General features: G+C 40.4%; 1 protein-coding gene across 1 annotated transcript in view; it reads right to left on the bottom strand.

The window, feature by feature from the left end:
• Mib1 (MIB E3 ubiquitin protein ligase 1) overlaps positions 1–17,542 on the bottom strand; it is a 100,001-nt gene that overhangs the window by 54,536 nt on the left and 27,923 nt on the right. Inside the window, exons 4-7 of the mRNA XM_051163085.1 lie at positions 13,645–13,749; positions 11,708–11,774; positions 9,145–9,349; positions 4,974–5,157 (exon numbers count right to left, since the gene is read on the bottom strand). Coding sequence (XP_051019042.1) covers positions 4,974–5,157; positions 9,145–9,349; positions 11,708–11,774; positions 13,645–13,749 — 561 coding nt within the window. The remainder of the gene's footprint in view (positions 1–4,973; positions 5,158–9,144; positions 9,350–11,707; positions 11,775–13,644; positions 13,750–17,542) is intronic.

Genomic DNA, 17,542 nt, shown 5'->3' with positions numbered 1-17,542 from the left:
TTGATGTTTTATTATGGGAAGCTTCAAACAAAAGTACTTAGGAGTATACTGAATTTTCACATAGTCTCCAACAGCTAAAACTAATTATCAGCTCATGGCCAGTCTTTGTATACTCCCCCACCCATTCTCCACTCCACAATTACATCAGGGCCTACATAGGAAACAGACACGATTAACAGATCTATACTACTAGTATTTACACACTCAGCACTGTCAATAACTCTGTATCGCAAAGCATAAAATATCAGTATTCAAACTCCCAACTGTCAAATAACTTTTTAGTGTGTTTACAATGAAGATCCAAAGTTGGTGAGCTGGAGAGACAATGGCTTGGCAGCCGAGAGCACACACTGCCCTTGCAGAGTAGCTAATTTCGGTTCCAAGCACCCACTTTGGTGGATTCACAATCACCTGGAACTCTAGCCTTCTTCTGGACTCCAGAAGCACATGTGCTCACATGCACAGATCCATAGACAGACAGACAGACGTGTAAAAAAAAACCTTGAGGGCTGGAGAGACGGTTCAGCAGTTAAGAGCATTTGCTTGTGCAGAGGACCAGGTTCAATTCCCAGTACCTACATGGCAGCTCACAACCGTCTTCTTCCAACCCGTGTGGGTATTAGGCACATATATGATGCATATACACAAGAATAGGCAAAATACTTATAGACATAAAATAATCTTAAAAAACAAAGTCTCTATGTGATTTTGCCATCATAAATAGTATGAAGAAATCGGGCTATTTGACTCACAATCTGAATTGTGTTAATTGGTGTACCTGAACAGGCTTGTCTGTCCTCTGTAAGTGGTCAATGAGAAGTCTTCAAGTTGGTTGTTCTTTGAGCACAACTCTACAACTTGCTGATAGCTTCTTTACTTTGTGGTATAAGGTCCATCCTCACCTAATTCTCCTCTTTACTAAGGGAAAGTTTGAAGTCATAAGCTACACCAAGTTGGTCACTGCTGCTACCTTCTCACTGCTTAACGGCTTCTCCGTGGACAAAAGTCAGAAATAAGGTTTTATTTTTTCATGTTTTTATTTTTGATTACTTTTTAAAAGCTATTTTCTTAATTTGAATGTATGCATGCATGTCTGAGTGTATGTATGTGTACCACATGTATTTATTCAGGTGCCCACAGAGGCCAGTAGAGGGCATCAGATCTCCTGGAGCTGAGGTTACAGACTACAACAAAGCCAGCTGTGAGCACTCTACCAACTGACAGTAAATCTCCAGTCACCATTTGGTTTCTTGTTTTTTTTATATAAAGTTTATACTGTCCTAACAGCTATATTTAACTAATATCTTTATATAACTACAGATTAAAACATAACTTTCATTACTCCTTTTTAAAAAAGACTCATACTTGAATGTCTACAGTATGAGCAACACTGAAGTCAGTCATTCATGTATTCTTACCACCCTTCCCTGACCCCTCCCAACATCTTCACACACACACTTTCTGTTTGTTTCAGACAGAGTTGCTCTGTGTAGCCTTGCTTGTCCTGGAACCACTTTGTAAGCCAGGGTGGCCTCGAACTCAGAGATCTGCCTGCCTGCCTCAGCTGAGATTACAGGTGTGTGCCACCACGCCCAGCTATACGGACTTTTAAATTTTCTTTCTTTTCTTTTATTCTTCTTTCTTTCTCTCTTTACACACACTCTCTCTCTCTCTCTCTCTCTCTCTCGTTTTGTTTTTTGGGTTTTTTTTTTTTTTTTTTTTTTTTTTTTTTTTGGTTTTTCGACACAGGGTTTCTCTGTGTTAACCTCACTTTGTAGACCAGGCTGTCCTCAAACTCACAGCGATCTACCTGTCTCTGCCTCCTGAGTGCACCAGGAGGCGTCCACCAGCACACCTGGCAGACACTACCATCTGATGATGGTAGCACACACCTTTAATCCAAACAGTCAAGAGGCAGAGGCAGGTAGATCTCTGTGAGTTCAAGGCCAGCCTGGTCTACAGAGCTAGTTGCAGGACAGCCAAGGCTACATAAAGAAGGCTTGTTTTGAAAAATAAAAAATAAAAATAAATAAGTAAGTAAATAAATAAATAAATGCAGACTAGACATGATATCTGTTAGTGACTGTGACTAGTGGGGTGTGGCACTCCAGCACAAGAGGAAGCCCTCACGAGCGCAGGGCCTCACCAGCTTCCCAGAAGACAAGAACTGGGAATGCATTTGATCTCATGGACATCTGGACTGAGCCACACCATGTTCTCTGGCATAAAACAGTGAGCTATTTTTCTGTAAAACAAAATATTCCTCTTCTCTTTATGACCAATCATTTGACCTTTTGTCTCAGAGGTCTGAAGAATGTTTCCTATCCTTTGAAGACTCAATTACTCTGTCAGAGTAGGTTTCCCCAAGTATGTCACATGTCCTCCCTTTAAAGTTTAGTCTCAAATCTGTTTTCAATTTCAAGGTTAGCTGGAATTACAGTGCTAGCTTAGTGAAGGACAGTTGGCTGGCATTCACAGATCTTAGCTACACCAAAAGCAATTCTGTTTGTTCCAACCCTTTGCCTTTGCTGGGGTTACATATGCATACATCCCATTCATATTTACATTTTTCATGCTTTTGGCTCTTCTATTGCTCCTAAGACATTATCCATGATATTTGTTGTGTGTTCCCTCCAACTTAATCATTACTTTTTAAAAAGCTTATTTGAACATGTTCATGTAGTATGAATGTGTCAGTGTGTGGTATATAAGTTCTTAAAGAGAGAGAGAGAGTGTGTGTGTGTGTGTGTGTGTGTGTGTGTGTGTGTGTGTGTGTGTGTGTGTGTGTGTGTGTACACGTACGTACTCTCCACTTCATTTTTATTACATTTTAATTTATTTTGTGTGTAAGACCACAAGTGTCTATGTATACACAAAAATCAACATGTGCACCCATGACCTATTATATATTATAGTCTCTCCTCCTACAATGTGGGTCCTCAAGATAGAACTCAATCATCAGCCTTGCTGGCAGGTGCTCTTACCAGCTGAGCCACCTCTCCCTAGCCTCCACCTTATCTTCTGAGAGATGATTGGGGGTCTGTCTCTGTCTCTGTCTAACTTGTGAAGCCAGGCACTTACCCACTGGCTAGAATGGCAGGCAAGCAAGATCCACTGATTTACCTCTCTGTTATGGTTTACTTGGGCTTTAGACAAAGGAAATCAGTCCTTCATGCTTGCTTGGCAGGCACTTTACAACTGAGCTGTCTCCTCAGCCAATAATGTTTTCTTCTTTTGAATTCTTTCTTAAGTTCTAAACTTTGTTCCTGTTACTTCAATCTTCTGTATCTTGGCATGTTCTTGATTTATTTTAGCTTATTTTGAGTCGCTTCACTTATCTTTTGTCAGATTTCCGTGTATATCTTTCTCTATGTGTAGTGCTATTTGTAACCCTGCCCTCAGTGATGACTACATATGGAGTACCACTATCTCTATACCTGCCACTCCTTTGCCAACACTGTCTCTATTTCACTCAGTTGCATTTCTATCCTCAGCATTTTTTTCCTTAAAAGACTACATTGGAGGGGAGCTTAGGATGGTCTCAGCTGACGTTAGCATGAGCCTATTATATTCAGTCAAACTGAAGTCTGTATGAGCACTCTAAGATTCTGCTTTAGTTAGAGCACTAAGCTCCACAGTAGCCAATGAGTATCTGATAGTTACTACAGCAAATAGGTCCTGCTCTCAGGTCTACCAGATGCCATATCAATTCATTCAGCTGCAAAAAATCTGATGTGGGCTGGGTAGCTACCAGCTACTCATTCATATTTTAAGGTAATGTACAAGAGACTGCATTTTCCTTGTTTTACTTACAATTGTATTCTTAAATCTAACTGGTGTATGCTATGTTCTAAAATAGCTATTGAGGGAGTACAGCTAGAAGGATGGGTATACTAACAAAACAGACAACAGCAAGGGCAGGGGGAGGAGAGTTAAGGCAGGAGCCTGAGGGCGGAGAGGAAGAAACGGTAGCATTGGCCTGTCTAAGAAAGGAGGTTGAACAACACAGGGCAGGGCGATGAGATTCTACGAGGGGGGAGAAGAAGCCGAGGATGGGAAGTAGAGGTACAACCAAGGGCCAAGTAGACTGAACAGGAGGGCACAACAAGGTGAATGGGGATGGGACACAGAACCAGGAAAAAATGAAGCAAGGCAATACAGGAGGAGGCAGAAGAAAAGCTAAAGCTGGTGTAAGAAAAGAAAAGATAAATGAAACCCAAAAGACTTGTTTATTATCATTGAACCATTGATAATATGTACTGAGTGAAAAAGTAAACCTTAAGCTGTACTCACTGAGAGCAAAAGCCCCCTTAGAAAACATGCACTTGAACTGCCCCACATGACCTACATATTATGCTCCCAACAGCAGAAAAGTTGTAGTGCTGTCACACTACTGAGACTGAAGAGCATGCTGTCCTCTCGTTTGGGAACTGAATACCAGGAAAACCTCTGCCTCCTAATACTATATTCACATCCACCATAAACAGTGTTATCAGAAATATTAGCCTCTTCTGGATCTTCCTAGGCTAGTCCAACTGCTATGAGTACACCTTGCTGCCTAGTACAGCTAGGAAGGGATGGAGGGAGGGTGGGAGGGATGGAGGGAGGGATGGATGGAGAGAGGGATTGATGGAGGGAGGAGTGGATGGATGGAGGGAGGGATAACGCAATCCTTTGCAATTACATTCTAAGTGATCTTTCTTTCTTCCTTTCTTTCTTTTTTCTTCTTTTTTGTTTTTTTGGGACAGGGTTTCTCTGTGTAGCCTGGGCTATCCTGGACTGGGCCTCGAACCCACCGCGATCTAACTGCCTCTGCCTCCTGAGTGCTGGGATTAAAGGCATGCGCTACCACACCCAGAGGTTTTTCTTTTTCATGTTGCTTTCAATTCCAATTGTTTCTAAAATAAATTTCCTTTAATTAATTCTATTAACATAGTATACTATTTCTTCCCAACTATTTTACAAATACTTACTGGAAGCATCGCTTCAGCCCATTCACCATGTCCTCTTTGCAGAAGTTTAATTCTTTCCAGATCATAACAAACTTGCACAAGATCACCCACTTGGAACTGCGAGGTGCCTCCCTCAGCACCCTGCGCAGCGTCCCCACTCCGGACAATGTTTGCCTTAGTGAGAACAGCAGGGTTGAAGGTCCACCTACAAAAGCAGATCCAGGCTCAGAACAAGTGAGTTTATTCAATCTTTAAACACTGCAGGGAGAAAAAAACCTTGCACCATTTCAAAACAATAAAGCAATCATCCGCAATTACATTTTGAGTGATTTTTATTTCTTCTGTTATGGACCTTCCAATGTTTATCAATGCACATGATACATAGAGAACATCCTGTAATGTACATCATAGTGCACACAGAGTTGCTTTCTTCAGAGCTGCTTAAGAAAGCTTCCTGATCACAACATGTACTTACTTACCACTCCGTCCTGGCCAAACTACCTACCAAGTACATAAGGGTTTTCAACCTTTTGGGGGACACATATCAGATGTCCTATATTTCTGATATTTACATTATGATTCATAACAGTAGCAAAATCACAGTTATAAAGTAGCAATAATTTTATGTCTGGGGGTCACCACAACATGAGGAACTGAATTAAAAGAGCGCAACATTAGGAAGGTTGAAACCACTCCCTATAGCACTGCCACCTCACAGATAAATGACTATCTAGTTTTAATTTGTCATGCATAAATGTTTTCCATAATTATAATCCCTGTATTAAAATTAACCGAGTCTGGGTCTCAACTTTTCCCAGGACCACAGAGAAATCAAATTTCTTTTGTTTTTGTTTTTGTCTTTTTTTTTTTTTTTTTTTTTTTTTTGGACAGAATCTCATATAGCCCAGGCTAGCCTCAAATATACTAAAACAATCTCACTTTTCTGTCCTACTGCCTCTGCACTGCACGTGGATCACAGGCATGTGCCATATCCCACATCTGTGCAGAGAAGGGATGGAACCCAAGGCTTGCCATACCAACAAAACACTCTATCAATTGAGCTATAATCTCCACCCAAAATTATGGCTTCTTTATTTTATATTAACATTTCTCTGTGCTGCTATCATCTTCCTGACTACTCAGTGTCTCATAAACAATGTACCACAACATTCACAACACACTCCTCTCAACTACACACTTAACTCCAGCATGCACACGCACGCACACACATACACACACACAAAACACATGCACACACGGACACACAATTCCTTGCCAAATCAATTCATAATTATTTGCATCTCATATACTCTCTAGAACCCAATATGGAATAAGAGAATCTGAAAAATCAGACTACATTAAAAAAAAAAAAAAAGAAAATCAACAACAACAAGCCTGTTCCTAGATTCCTAGAATCATACAAGTTGGGAATGGTTATATGGCTCAATGGTTAAGCCAGTGTTTCTCAACCTGTGGGTGGAGACCCTCCTGGAGTGCATATCAGATACCCTGCACATCACTAAAATTTCATTAGGATTCATAACAATAGCAAAATTATAGTTATGAACTAATAACAAAGTAATTTTAGGCTTGGAGGTCACAACTGTATAAAACCGTATTAAAGGCTGCGTCATTAGGAAGGCTGAGAAGCCTGGGTTACGCACACTCACTGCTTTTGCACCTGGTTTGGTCCCCAGCATCTACATGGAGGCTCAAACCCACCTTTAAGTGCATCCCGGAGGACCCAGAGCCCTCCTTTGGCCTCCACCGGCTGCTGCACAAAGGTGGTGCACATAAATTCATGCAGGCACACATACACTGAATAATAATATATTACAAGCAGAAAGTAAATTATTTTCGTAACACAAGCCCAGAGGGAAAGGGTCTCTAAAAATCATATTTAGGGACCAGTAAGATGGCTCAGCAAGGAAAGGCATTTGCCACCAGGCCTGTCAACCTGAGCTTCAACCCCAGGACCCCTTATGATAGAAAGAAAACCAACTCCTACAAGTTGTCCTGTGACTTCATGCACACCTACATATACATTTTTTAAAATAATAATACACAAAATTCTATTTTTTTTCTTGTCAACCAGTGTCCTTTACCTCCAAAACTGCACTGTAAAACTGCCAGACTTACAGAAGCACCTGAACACAGCAGTGTGGGTTTGATTCTCTCTTACTATACACAGAGCTTCCCACTCTCTGATGTTTGTCTTTTCAAGTGTTTTTCTGACCTAACTTATGTGTTCTAAAGTACTTCTGTATCTATGGTATGACTGTGTGTGCCCTGGCTATCTGGATACACAGCTAGTGGCTGTGGTACATGTTTCTAATTCCAGCATGGGGCAATGGGCCAAAGGCAAGAGGATTATTTAGTTTGTGAACAGCCAACAGTACAGAGTGAGTTCCACGTGAGCCTCATGTCCCAAAAACATAATTACCAAACACACATGTGTACATGCACACACAAAAGTATCTGGATACTATCTCAGATGATTCCATACTTAGGCAAGCTGTTTTACAGTTTTCCTTCTTGTAAATAAAACCCCACCCCTAAAAAACACAGTCATACTACCTTTCACCACAGCTTCTAACATACTGTAACTAGATTCAAAATAAAATAAAAGGGACATACTCATCCTCCAAGAAATTTGAAATCAAAATAGTCAATAATCAATTTAACAGATAATAGGAAATTTGAAGCCATAGTGTGTAGAGGAAGCAGAAGGTTGCCAAAGCATGTATAAAGGAGTAAAATCCAATGAAAAAGGACGAAAAAAAAAAAAAAAAAGGGAAAGCTGTTTACCACACACAGGGAGGTATAGAAAGGGTCCCAAAGGAGGAAATGCACACAGTCCTACAATGGGCTTGGTGCTCAACGCACGCAGTGTTGCACTGCTGACAGGATGAAGGGCTAGCCATGTGCCTAGAGGAGCAAGGAACGCTGTGTTGTTAAGAGAGGATCCCAGAGACTGAGCCAAAGGAATTTTAATGTTACTGCTCTTCATTCACAAGAGTGTTACAGTCCACCATGACCTAATGCTGATAGCACATAGAACTGCTTTTATTCAATTTGAATTCTTTGAGATTCTCTTCCTGTGATATGCTGGAGGTTGGTGTGATATACACGGATACTAATTACTGCTTGCTATCTCTATTTCCCACAGTTACTATGTACCTTCACCTAAGGAACTTCCTGTTTGACCAATAAAAGGCTGTCACACCTGGGCAGGGAAAGTAGGACAGGCATGGCTAAGGTTCCCAGGCTTTTGGGAGAGAGAGAATCTTGGGAAGGAGGGGAGACTGAGGAGGAGACTGAGGAGGAAGAAGGTGGCACCATGAGAAGCACATGGCCGGTGTGGATGGAGACTTGGCCCAGAGGAAGAGGTTAGCCAAGTATTTGGGATTATAGATGGGGAGTAGCTTGACAGAACTCATTAGAAGCAGATGGCATGGGATGTAATTTAGGGCATTAATATCTACCCTGCCCCAGGTTAACTAAAGCTATTTTAAAATGCAACAGGTGTCTGTGTCTTGATTGATTGCTAGCAGGTTAGAAAATACCACCATAAGTATAGGCCTGATAACATTATTAGGTCATACTGGTAAAGTAACTGCAACAGTGATAAAATACCAGGACCAAAAACACCTTACAGAACCAAGAGAAAATGTTTGCTTCCAGTTTCAGAGAAAGAATCCGTATGGAGGGAGCACGACAGCAGGTGGCTGGAACGAGAAACTAAGAGAGCTCATCTTCATCCACTCACAGGAAGCAGGGCGGGTTGGGAGCTCAAAGCCTGCCTGCCACCACTGAAGTGCTTCCGTTAGCAAGGCTCCGCCTCCCCAAACAGCGCCACCAAAAGGGGACCAAGTGCTCAGATTCTGAGACTATGGGGGACATTTATCATTCAAACCAGTATGCTGGCTTTGAAGTTTTTCAACATCCTCAAGGCAATTGTGAGCCACCATGCCCCAGCTAAAGGTATAAAATTTTTATCAGAAATATATAAACACACACACACTTATCCCTGACTGCCTTACCCACACACTCTGAATTCATGCCTACTGTCTAAAAACTAGCTTATACTAGTTACATTAAATACATTAAACGAGAATACATTATTTATTTTTTTAAGGCTACTGTCTCTGTGTGTTAACTCTGTCATCAAAACCCAGGAAACAGTACTAACCTATTGCCACTTGGATACTGTACTACGATGTCGTGATCTTCATCAATGCCACAGACTGTTCCAGTTGTAGTTAAAGTCTCAAACATCCCATCAGTCCATCCTCCGTGACCATGCTGCAAAGACTGTACAATTTCTAGGTCAAGGTCTATATTTACCAGGTCACCAATCTGTAATCCACCAGGATTCCTGTTGCCATTCTGCTCACCTGTAATTTCAAACACAATTAATAAAAGGGGAAAATGAATGAAAAAAAGATAGTCACTCAAGTATGCAATTGCATTCATGGGTGTTGACCACCTTGCTTTCGTCACTGATTATAGGTTAAATGTACTGGCTGGTTTTGTATGTCAACTTAACACAAGCTAGAATCAGAGAGGAAGGAGCCTCAGTTGAGAAGATGCCTCCATGAGATTCAGAGATTCAGGTATTTTTAATTTAGTGATCAATGTTGGGTGGGAGACAGCCCATTGTGGGTGTTGCTACTCCTGGGCTGGCGGTCCTGGGTTCATGGCTGAGGAAGCCATGAAGAACAAGGCAGTAAGCAGCACCCCTCCATGGCCTCTGCATCAGCTCTTGACACCAGGTTCCAGTCCTGTTTGAGTTCCTGTGCTGACTTCCTTCAATGATGGGCTATGATCTGGAAATGAAAGGTGGTAAGACACATTTCCCCAACTTGCTTTTTGGTCACGGTATATCATCATGGCAATAGAAGCCTCTAAGTCAGACAGAAGTCTAGGTTAACTTTCCATTTCTTTTTTTATCTTCTCTAATCAGTTGTGTTTTTGTGTAAGGCTCTGTTCTTTACATTTAGTTTATCCTGTTTATTGACCAAGTTATTCATGTATTTCCTTAGAACTTACTTTTAAGCTTACTTTTAAAATGACACATGGTAATTGTACATATTCATGGATACATTATGATAATTTAATAGATGCATACAATGTGTAATGAGCAATGAGGGTAATAAGCATATCCATAACTTCAAAAATTTATCCTTTTTTACAATAAAAACATTGCAAATTCTCTCTTTTACCTATTTTGAGATGCAAAACAGACATTAGTGTTAACTAAAGTCACCAGACTGTGCTATAAGATCCCAGAACTGTAATTATCTAAGTACAAGATTTTAGAATTGAGTTTGCAAATACAGAAAAAAGCAAACAAATATTAACTCAAAAGCCGCACTAACATGGGCCATGGTGCAAGTGGTACACCTCTTGTCAGGCAAAGGAACTAGGCTCAGTCCTCAGAACCACAAAAAAGTAAAAGAAATTGTAACATTATAATCATTCATAAAAATTATGTAGAAGCAGTATTTATGAAAGACTACCAATCCCACGTCAAAATACAGTGTTCTAGGGCTCATGGTTTTGCTCGGATGCCTTACTAGCACAGCACTAGAGCCATGGTAACCATAGTAACCAAATACAGAATGTAAAGGGAAACCAGGATTTCTTCCTCAAATGTGCTTAGTGTTATTTTTAACAAACAAAATCTGCATCTTTGTCCAAGGCCAACTAAAAATAAAGATTCTGGGACAAAGAAGACTTAAAAGTAGAAAACACTACACTGAGGGATAGAAATGTTCATTCGTCTACACTTTTCTTATAAAAGAACAGAAGAAAGTAAGAAAATAAGAGCTCACTAAAAACATGGGTAATTTCCTACATTCTCCTTTAAGAAGCAACAAAAGTATGCTGAAAGAAAGTAGCACTTTCTGACACAAAGGCAAGTCAAGTCAAGCAGTTCAGAAAGAGGAAATCACTGCACAGCGAGGAAAGGCTCCATCCCGGCAACGTGGCAACAACAACGGATTTGTAACGAAAGCAGTTTTGGTTTCTTACTCATTTTTTTTTTTTTTTCTGAGACAGGGTTTCTCTGTGTAGTCTTGGCCATCCTGGACTCACTTTGTAGACCAGGCTGGCCTCGAACTCACAGCGATCCGCCTGCCTCTGCCTCCCGAGTGCTGGGATTAAGCAAATTTATGTTACTTGAAATTGTATGTTCTATATTACCTTGATCTTATAGTAAGTGTGAGGTATTTATAAGCACTAATTTGTCAAATTTCTTCCTTAGTAGTGTGGAAGATACAACATTGATATAATCTAATACAAAAATTTCCAATGGTGTAAGGTCAGCTAAAAGTGTATTAAATAGGCTTGGCAGTGGTGGCACTCACCTTTAATAGCAACACTCAGAAGCAGAGGCAAGTAGATCTCTGTGAGTTCAAGGGCAGCCTGGTCTACAGAGTGAGTCCAGGACAGCCAGAGCTACACAGAGAAACACTGTCTTGAGAAAAAAAAACAAAAAAACAAAAAATACTTGGGGGGAAGGGTTAAAAACACATTATGACAAATAGTACATCAATTTCCAAGACATGGCAACTCATTCTGAGTTTAAATAAACCATAAAAAAGAAATGTTTTAAAATTAAAGTGAAACTAAGTATTTCTCTACATAACTTTAATTGTAATCATTTTTTTTTTCCTGTCCAAGTTAGACACTATACTGATTCTATAAACCTGACTCACTATTTGGAAATTTTCTTTAATCTGTTAACTCACCTAGCACAGGGCAATGATCTCTGTAGAAAGAACCTCCTTTGGCATCTTGGACACACTTCAGATCAGACTATAAAGAAAAGAAACCAGAAAAGTCACCCATTAAAACTTGAAATATGGCGCAGTACCTGAAGCAGGTAAGCTGCACTCAGCAAACACAGCAGAGGTAGTGTGGTAGGCGGCCACACTCAACTCTGCTCTCAGAAACGTCTATTAAACCAAACACTGGTCTTCAGAAAGGCCTTATTTACCATCAGCTATCTAACTTTAAAGGTCAAATTTAGCACTGAACCTTCAACATTACAGTATTCTCTCCCTCCCCCTCCCCAACACCTCTCTCTCTCTCTTTCTCTCTGTTTTTTGTAGACAGGGTTTCTCTGTGTAGCTCTGGCTATCCTAGATACCCTTTGTAGATCAGGCTGGCCTCGAACTCAGAGAGATATGCCTCCCTTTGCCTCTCAAGTGCTGGGATTAAAAGGCGTGTGCCACCACAGCACTCTGTGCAAATACTTTATTAATGCCAAATTTTATCATCTGATATAAGGTCAGTTAATTTCCTTTCCTACTTCATATTCATGATTCAGATGCCTCTCCATGCTTTGGAATTTGGCCTTAAAATCAAAGAAACTAGTAACTGTTGTTGTTAGCATTTGTCATACAAGAAAAAAAACTTAATGAAGTAAGACATGAAATAAGAGTTGTTTCCAACACCAGGCACAGTGGTGCACACCTGTGATCCCAGCACTCGGGAAAGCAGGAGGTGGTGGATCTCAGAGGTCGAAGCCAACCTGGCCTACAGAACAAGTTCCAGGACAACCAGGCAGGACAGCCAGGTGACAGAGAAACCCTGTCTCAAAAAAAAAAAAAAAACAAAAACAAAAAAGAAAAAAGAAAACATTTGCTTAAATTTATATGTAGCTTCCATACGTAAATGAAATATTTTAAAGAGACAATTGATTTCCATTAGGAAATAATAATTAATGTTAATAATTACTTAAATGGGAATATATTCAGAATTGAGTATTTCTTTAATAACCTCTTAATTCTGAAAATATTCCCATTTAAGTAATTATTATACTTTAATTAATGAAGTGCATGCTAGGCAAGTGTATTAGCATTGATATATCCCCAGCCAAGGATTCTTTGTTTCATTCTTTTCTAAGCTGTGTTTGCCTATTTTCTGCTTTCCTAATGAAAGGTTATTAAAGAAATTTGTATCACATAATTAAAAAACCAGTAAAGTTAGGCTGGATATGGTGCCCACACTCCCTGCATTCAAGAGACAGAGACTGGCAGATCTCTCTGAGTTTAAGGCTAGTCTGATTTACACAGCAAGTTCCAGGCCAGCCAGAGCCACACAGTGAGAACCTGTCACAAAATGAACAGTAAAGTCAGTTTTCAAGTAATGACTCATGAAATATAAGAAAAACAAAGCAATCTGTTGACTAAACCTAAACTATTCTCCACTTAGTTCTAGATGTTTCCAAGTCTATCACTTTCTAGCTTTATCTTGGGGGGGTGTGTGTGTGTGTGTGTGTGTGTGTGTGTGTGTGTGTGTTAGTTTGAAGACATCTCACTATGTGCCCAAGCTGGTCTTAAACTTGAGATCCTCCTGCCTTCAGCTTGGAATGCTAGGATCCCATGTGCCACAAGATAATCACGTTTAATCATCTGTACTTGAAAAAAAAAACTCTCATAAAAAATTTATTCTTTTTATCTGCTACTACAGCATAGAATACAAAACCCGCCTTGTTTTACTCCTAGCCTCCAGGTCTACTCCAAGGAAAAACCCTACAGAGTCTAAGACAGGTATGAAGGGTGAAGCCCTCACTTTGCAGGTCTCCTTTCCTAGTGAATACTCTTGGCTCACATACATGTCCTCATGTAAAGCAAGAAGTGCACACACAGTGTGTGCTGCCAGCTGGCTTCTTACTACTCACCATGCCCTCAAAGCCGACTCTGTAAAGGTTCTTAGCACCGTTATCCCAGAGGACATATGCTGCACTGTGTGGGCTTGATGCACTCCAGTCTTGGATTTCCGTTACCTAATAAAGTTTAAGAAAACAAACTTTTTTTTAAGTGAAAGAAGTTAAATGCCTTAATTATACTGAAATTTTAAAAATATTTTCACCTACCAATTTATATACCAAAATCAAGAAAAATACTTATTTGCCCAATATGTCAATTTTAGTATTGTTGAATTATCAATAAAGTCCTTTTTTTCCAGAATTATAACTGCTTTGTTTTCTTAAGATAGAACATCCCTGAGTAGCCCATCCTGGCCTCTAACTCACAGTTCTTATGCCTCAGGGCACAGGACTGCAGGATGTATGCACTAACTTACACAATTGTTTATGTTGCTGTTTCCTTGTGGTACTTAGCACTGGGCTTTTCCATATGCTGGGCAAGCACTCTACTTGGTCTATCCCCAGCCTGGGGTTTCGGTTGCTGTTTGTTTGGGGCAGGGGATGCTGAGTGTGAGAATACAGGCCCAGGTGACCTCACAGTTTGTCTTTGCATTACTGATTATATCATCACACCTGAGAATTACGGAGTACATTCTAATATCATTGTAGAAAAATTTTAATGGGAAGCAAAGGAATTGCATTAATACATTATCATAAAATGAATAATGCAATTGGGGGGTAGGTTTCGAGACAGGGTTTCTCTGTGTAGCCTTGGCTGTCCTGGATTCACTTTGTAGACCAGGCTGGCCTCAAACTCACAGCGATCCACCTGCCTCTGCCTCCGAGTGCTGGGATTACAGGCATGATCCACCACGGCCTAGCCGAATAATGCAAGTTTTTAAATCCTTTAAGAACACGGTATATTCTTTTTAGCCAATTACCCTATACACAACTTAAGATCCAATGATGAGCCTGTTTTCTAGTCAGCTGCAAGGTGACAAATCCAAAGTTGCAAAGAATGTCAGTGGCACTGTGCTGCAGCTGCCGAGAAAGCGGGCTACCCAGCTACAACAGCATGCTATGGTGGGCACACAAACACAGTACCTCAGCCACAACAAAATGACTCTAAAACTTAGCTGGTTAAACTCTACCGTATTCTCTCTCTCACTCTCCTTACTCTCCTCCACATATAAACACCTGCACCCACGCACACGGGTACTAGTTACTACTCCTTTAAGGCCTAGACTCAAGTACACAAAATGGCACCCAGTGAGTCCCAGAGTTGGCAACTCTCAGTCCATCTACAACTATGAACAGGGAACTGCTCAAATACAATTCAAATGATTTTTCTCTATTCTAGCTTTTTGTTTGTTTCTTTGTTTGAGACAGGCCTTTTCTGTGTAGTCCTGGCTGTCCTGGGACGAGACTGGCCTCAAACTCAGAGGTCCACCTGCCTCTGCCTCCCAAGTGCTGAGATTAAAGGTGAGCACCATCACCACCCAGCTTCCCCTCTAACTTACAACACAAAACTGTCACTAACAACAACAACAACAAAAAACCAGACTCATTTTACTTTATTTTTTAAATTTAATTTTATTAATTTATTCATATTACATCTCAATGGTTATCCCCTCTCTTGTATCCTCCCATTCCTCCTTCCTTCCCATTTTCCCCTTACTCCCCTCCCCTATGACTGAGGGGGACCTCCTCCCCCTGTATATGCTCATAGGGTATCAAGTCTCTTCTTGGTAGCCTGCTATCCTGACTCATTTTACTTTAAATAAAACACACAATAACTTTTTTTCTGCTCTGTAAAAAAGAAATAGTTTTGTGAGGTAAGTATTTGCAGTGCTTTTGTAGACATAAAAGGATTTCTTTTAAGATATAGTGAACCATATGAGACATATTTTATATTACTAATAAGGCTGTATATTCTTTTAAAACTTTCTATGTATTGTGAACATACAAAAATATGTATGCTTTTAAGAATAAAAAAAGAAATGAACTCCCTTATAATTATTCCACTGTTTTAAAAATGATGTCAAGAGTTCTCAAGTCCCCACATGCACCTCCTCACATCCACACTCCGCCTGTCTTTCTAAGAAGGCAGCCATCTTTCTAAATTTATTCCATCTTTGCTCCACTGTGCTTCTGCTCTCTGCCTGGCTGCCCTCCGCGGATTCTGAAGGTGCTGAGCTGACCATGCAGCATGCCGTCTGCAGAAACACCTCTTTCAGATTTTTATCTAACCAGCACTTCATGTTGTAAATTTAACACTATCTTAAGTGGTTCTAATTCACATTTATTTTTACTTATGTGTGATGCACCTTTCTGGGTTTGTGAGCTCCACATGGGTGTAGGAGCTTCAGATCCCCTGGAGCTAGAGTTACAAGCAGTTGTGAAGAGGCCATATGGGTGCTGGGGACTGAACCCAGTTTGTCTGCAACATCTGATGCTGATAACCAGTACGTCATCTCTCCAGCCCCCAAAGGCCTGTTTTAATATTTATTTACTTATTTATTTACCTATCTATCAGTATGAGTGAAGTCCTAGGTTCAATCCTCACTACCACAAAAAAGAACATAGATGACGGATCAGCCAAGGCTAAAAATCTTGGTTTCTTCAACAAATAAATGACATTTTTAAAAGGCTCATAATTTTTTAAATGGAGTGATGAATTCATGGACATCTGTTATGCCATTCTTTCTACTTGGATGTATAATAGAGATCCTTAAAAGAAGGAATATGACTTAGCATACATGGCCTGAAACTCACAGAGATCCACCTGCCTCTGCCTCCTGAGTGCTAGGATTGAAGGCGTGCGCCACCATTGTCTTCTCAATGTTTTATACATTCTCTGGTATAGCTGATGCAGGATGACTATGAATTCTGCAGGGATGCTCACTACCAAGGGGCCTTGCTGAGGAGTGGGGGCTGGCATGGAGTGCCTTCATCTCTGCCACTGGCTTGGCAGCCATGCCTCTCTGATGATCCACCTACTTACGAGTACAGAGGTAGCATCTTCTCCAAACCCACACTGCTCTCTTTTTCTCTGCGAGGCAATGCATTTCAAATGTCAGTGTGCATACAAAGGAGCCAGGGACCTTAAAATGAAGGTCCTGGTCTAGAAGGTGTGTGAGGAAGCACATTTATTACTGCTCACTGCCAATACAATATCAGGCGGCACTGATGTGGCTGTGTTATACATCCTATCACACTCGCACAAATCAGATGTCAATTCTTTTCCTTTACTTCTCTCTGTTAATTAAGACAGTAAGAACTCTTTTTCTTAGTGCTGTCTCCTTGATGCTTAGAATAGAACCCTGAACATAATGTGTTAAATAAATTTGTTGGATTAAGAAAAAAAGGGAAAAGTTTATTTCCTTAATTAAACTATTCAGAAGCATAGTAAAACACACTTGTCTGACTTTCAAATATTTTTTTAAATGCTCTATTATTTAATATAAAATCAGTGGTTGGGTGTGACGACTAATCTTTCTCTTTTGATCTGGTTTAACTTGGGGGAAGCGGTAGTCAGAATTGAATTTTGTGCAGGTAGGCAAGTGCTCTTTTACTAACATATATATCCTATGCCCCAAAACAAAGCTTTCCAAAAGCTAGCAGAACTGATAGTGACTGGCATGCATATTTTGAAGCACTACTCATTTCAGTACATAAATTGTCCATTGTAACACAGAAGAGCATATTGAATAGTATTTGTTAATTACATGAACCAATGAGTTATCAGCTAAAAGAATATGAGATCCAAATAACCAACTTGCTCAAGTACTGGCCGTAAAGGCCTCCTCAGAATAACTGCTATGGTAGCCTGACCTGAGCAGACAACAGAGGTCCCTGGACAGAAAGGCCTGCAGCTGCCCAGAACTTAGGAGTGAGCTCAGTGACACAGCAAGGCCTTTAGTTTGATCCG

The sequence above is a fragment of the Acomys russatus genome, chromosome 20 (genome assembly GCF_903995435.1).
Source record: "Acomys russatus chromosome 20, mAcoRus1.1, whole genome shotgun sequence".
In the NCBI taxonomy this organism is placed as follows: domain Eukaryota; kingdom Metazoa; phylum Chordata; class Mammalia; order Rodentia; family Muridae; genus Acomys; species Acomys russatus.
This window is presented reverse-complemented; position numbering and strand designations above follow the sequence as displayed.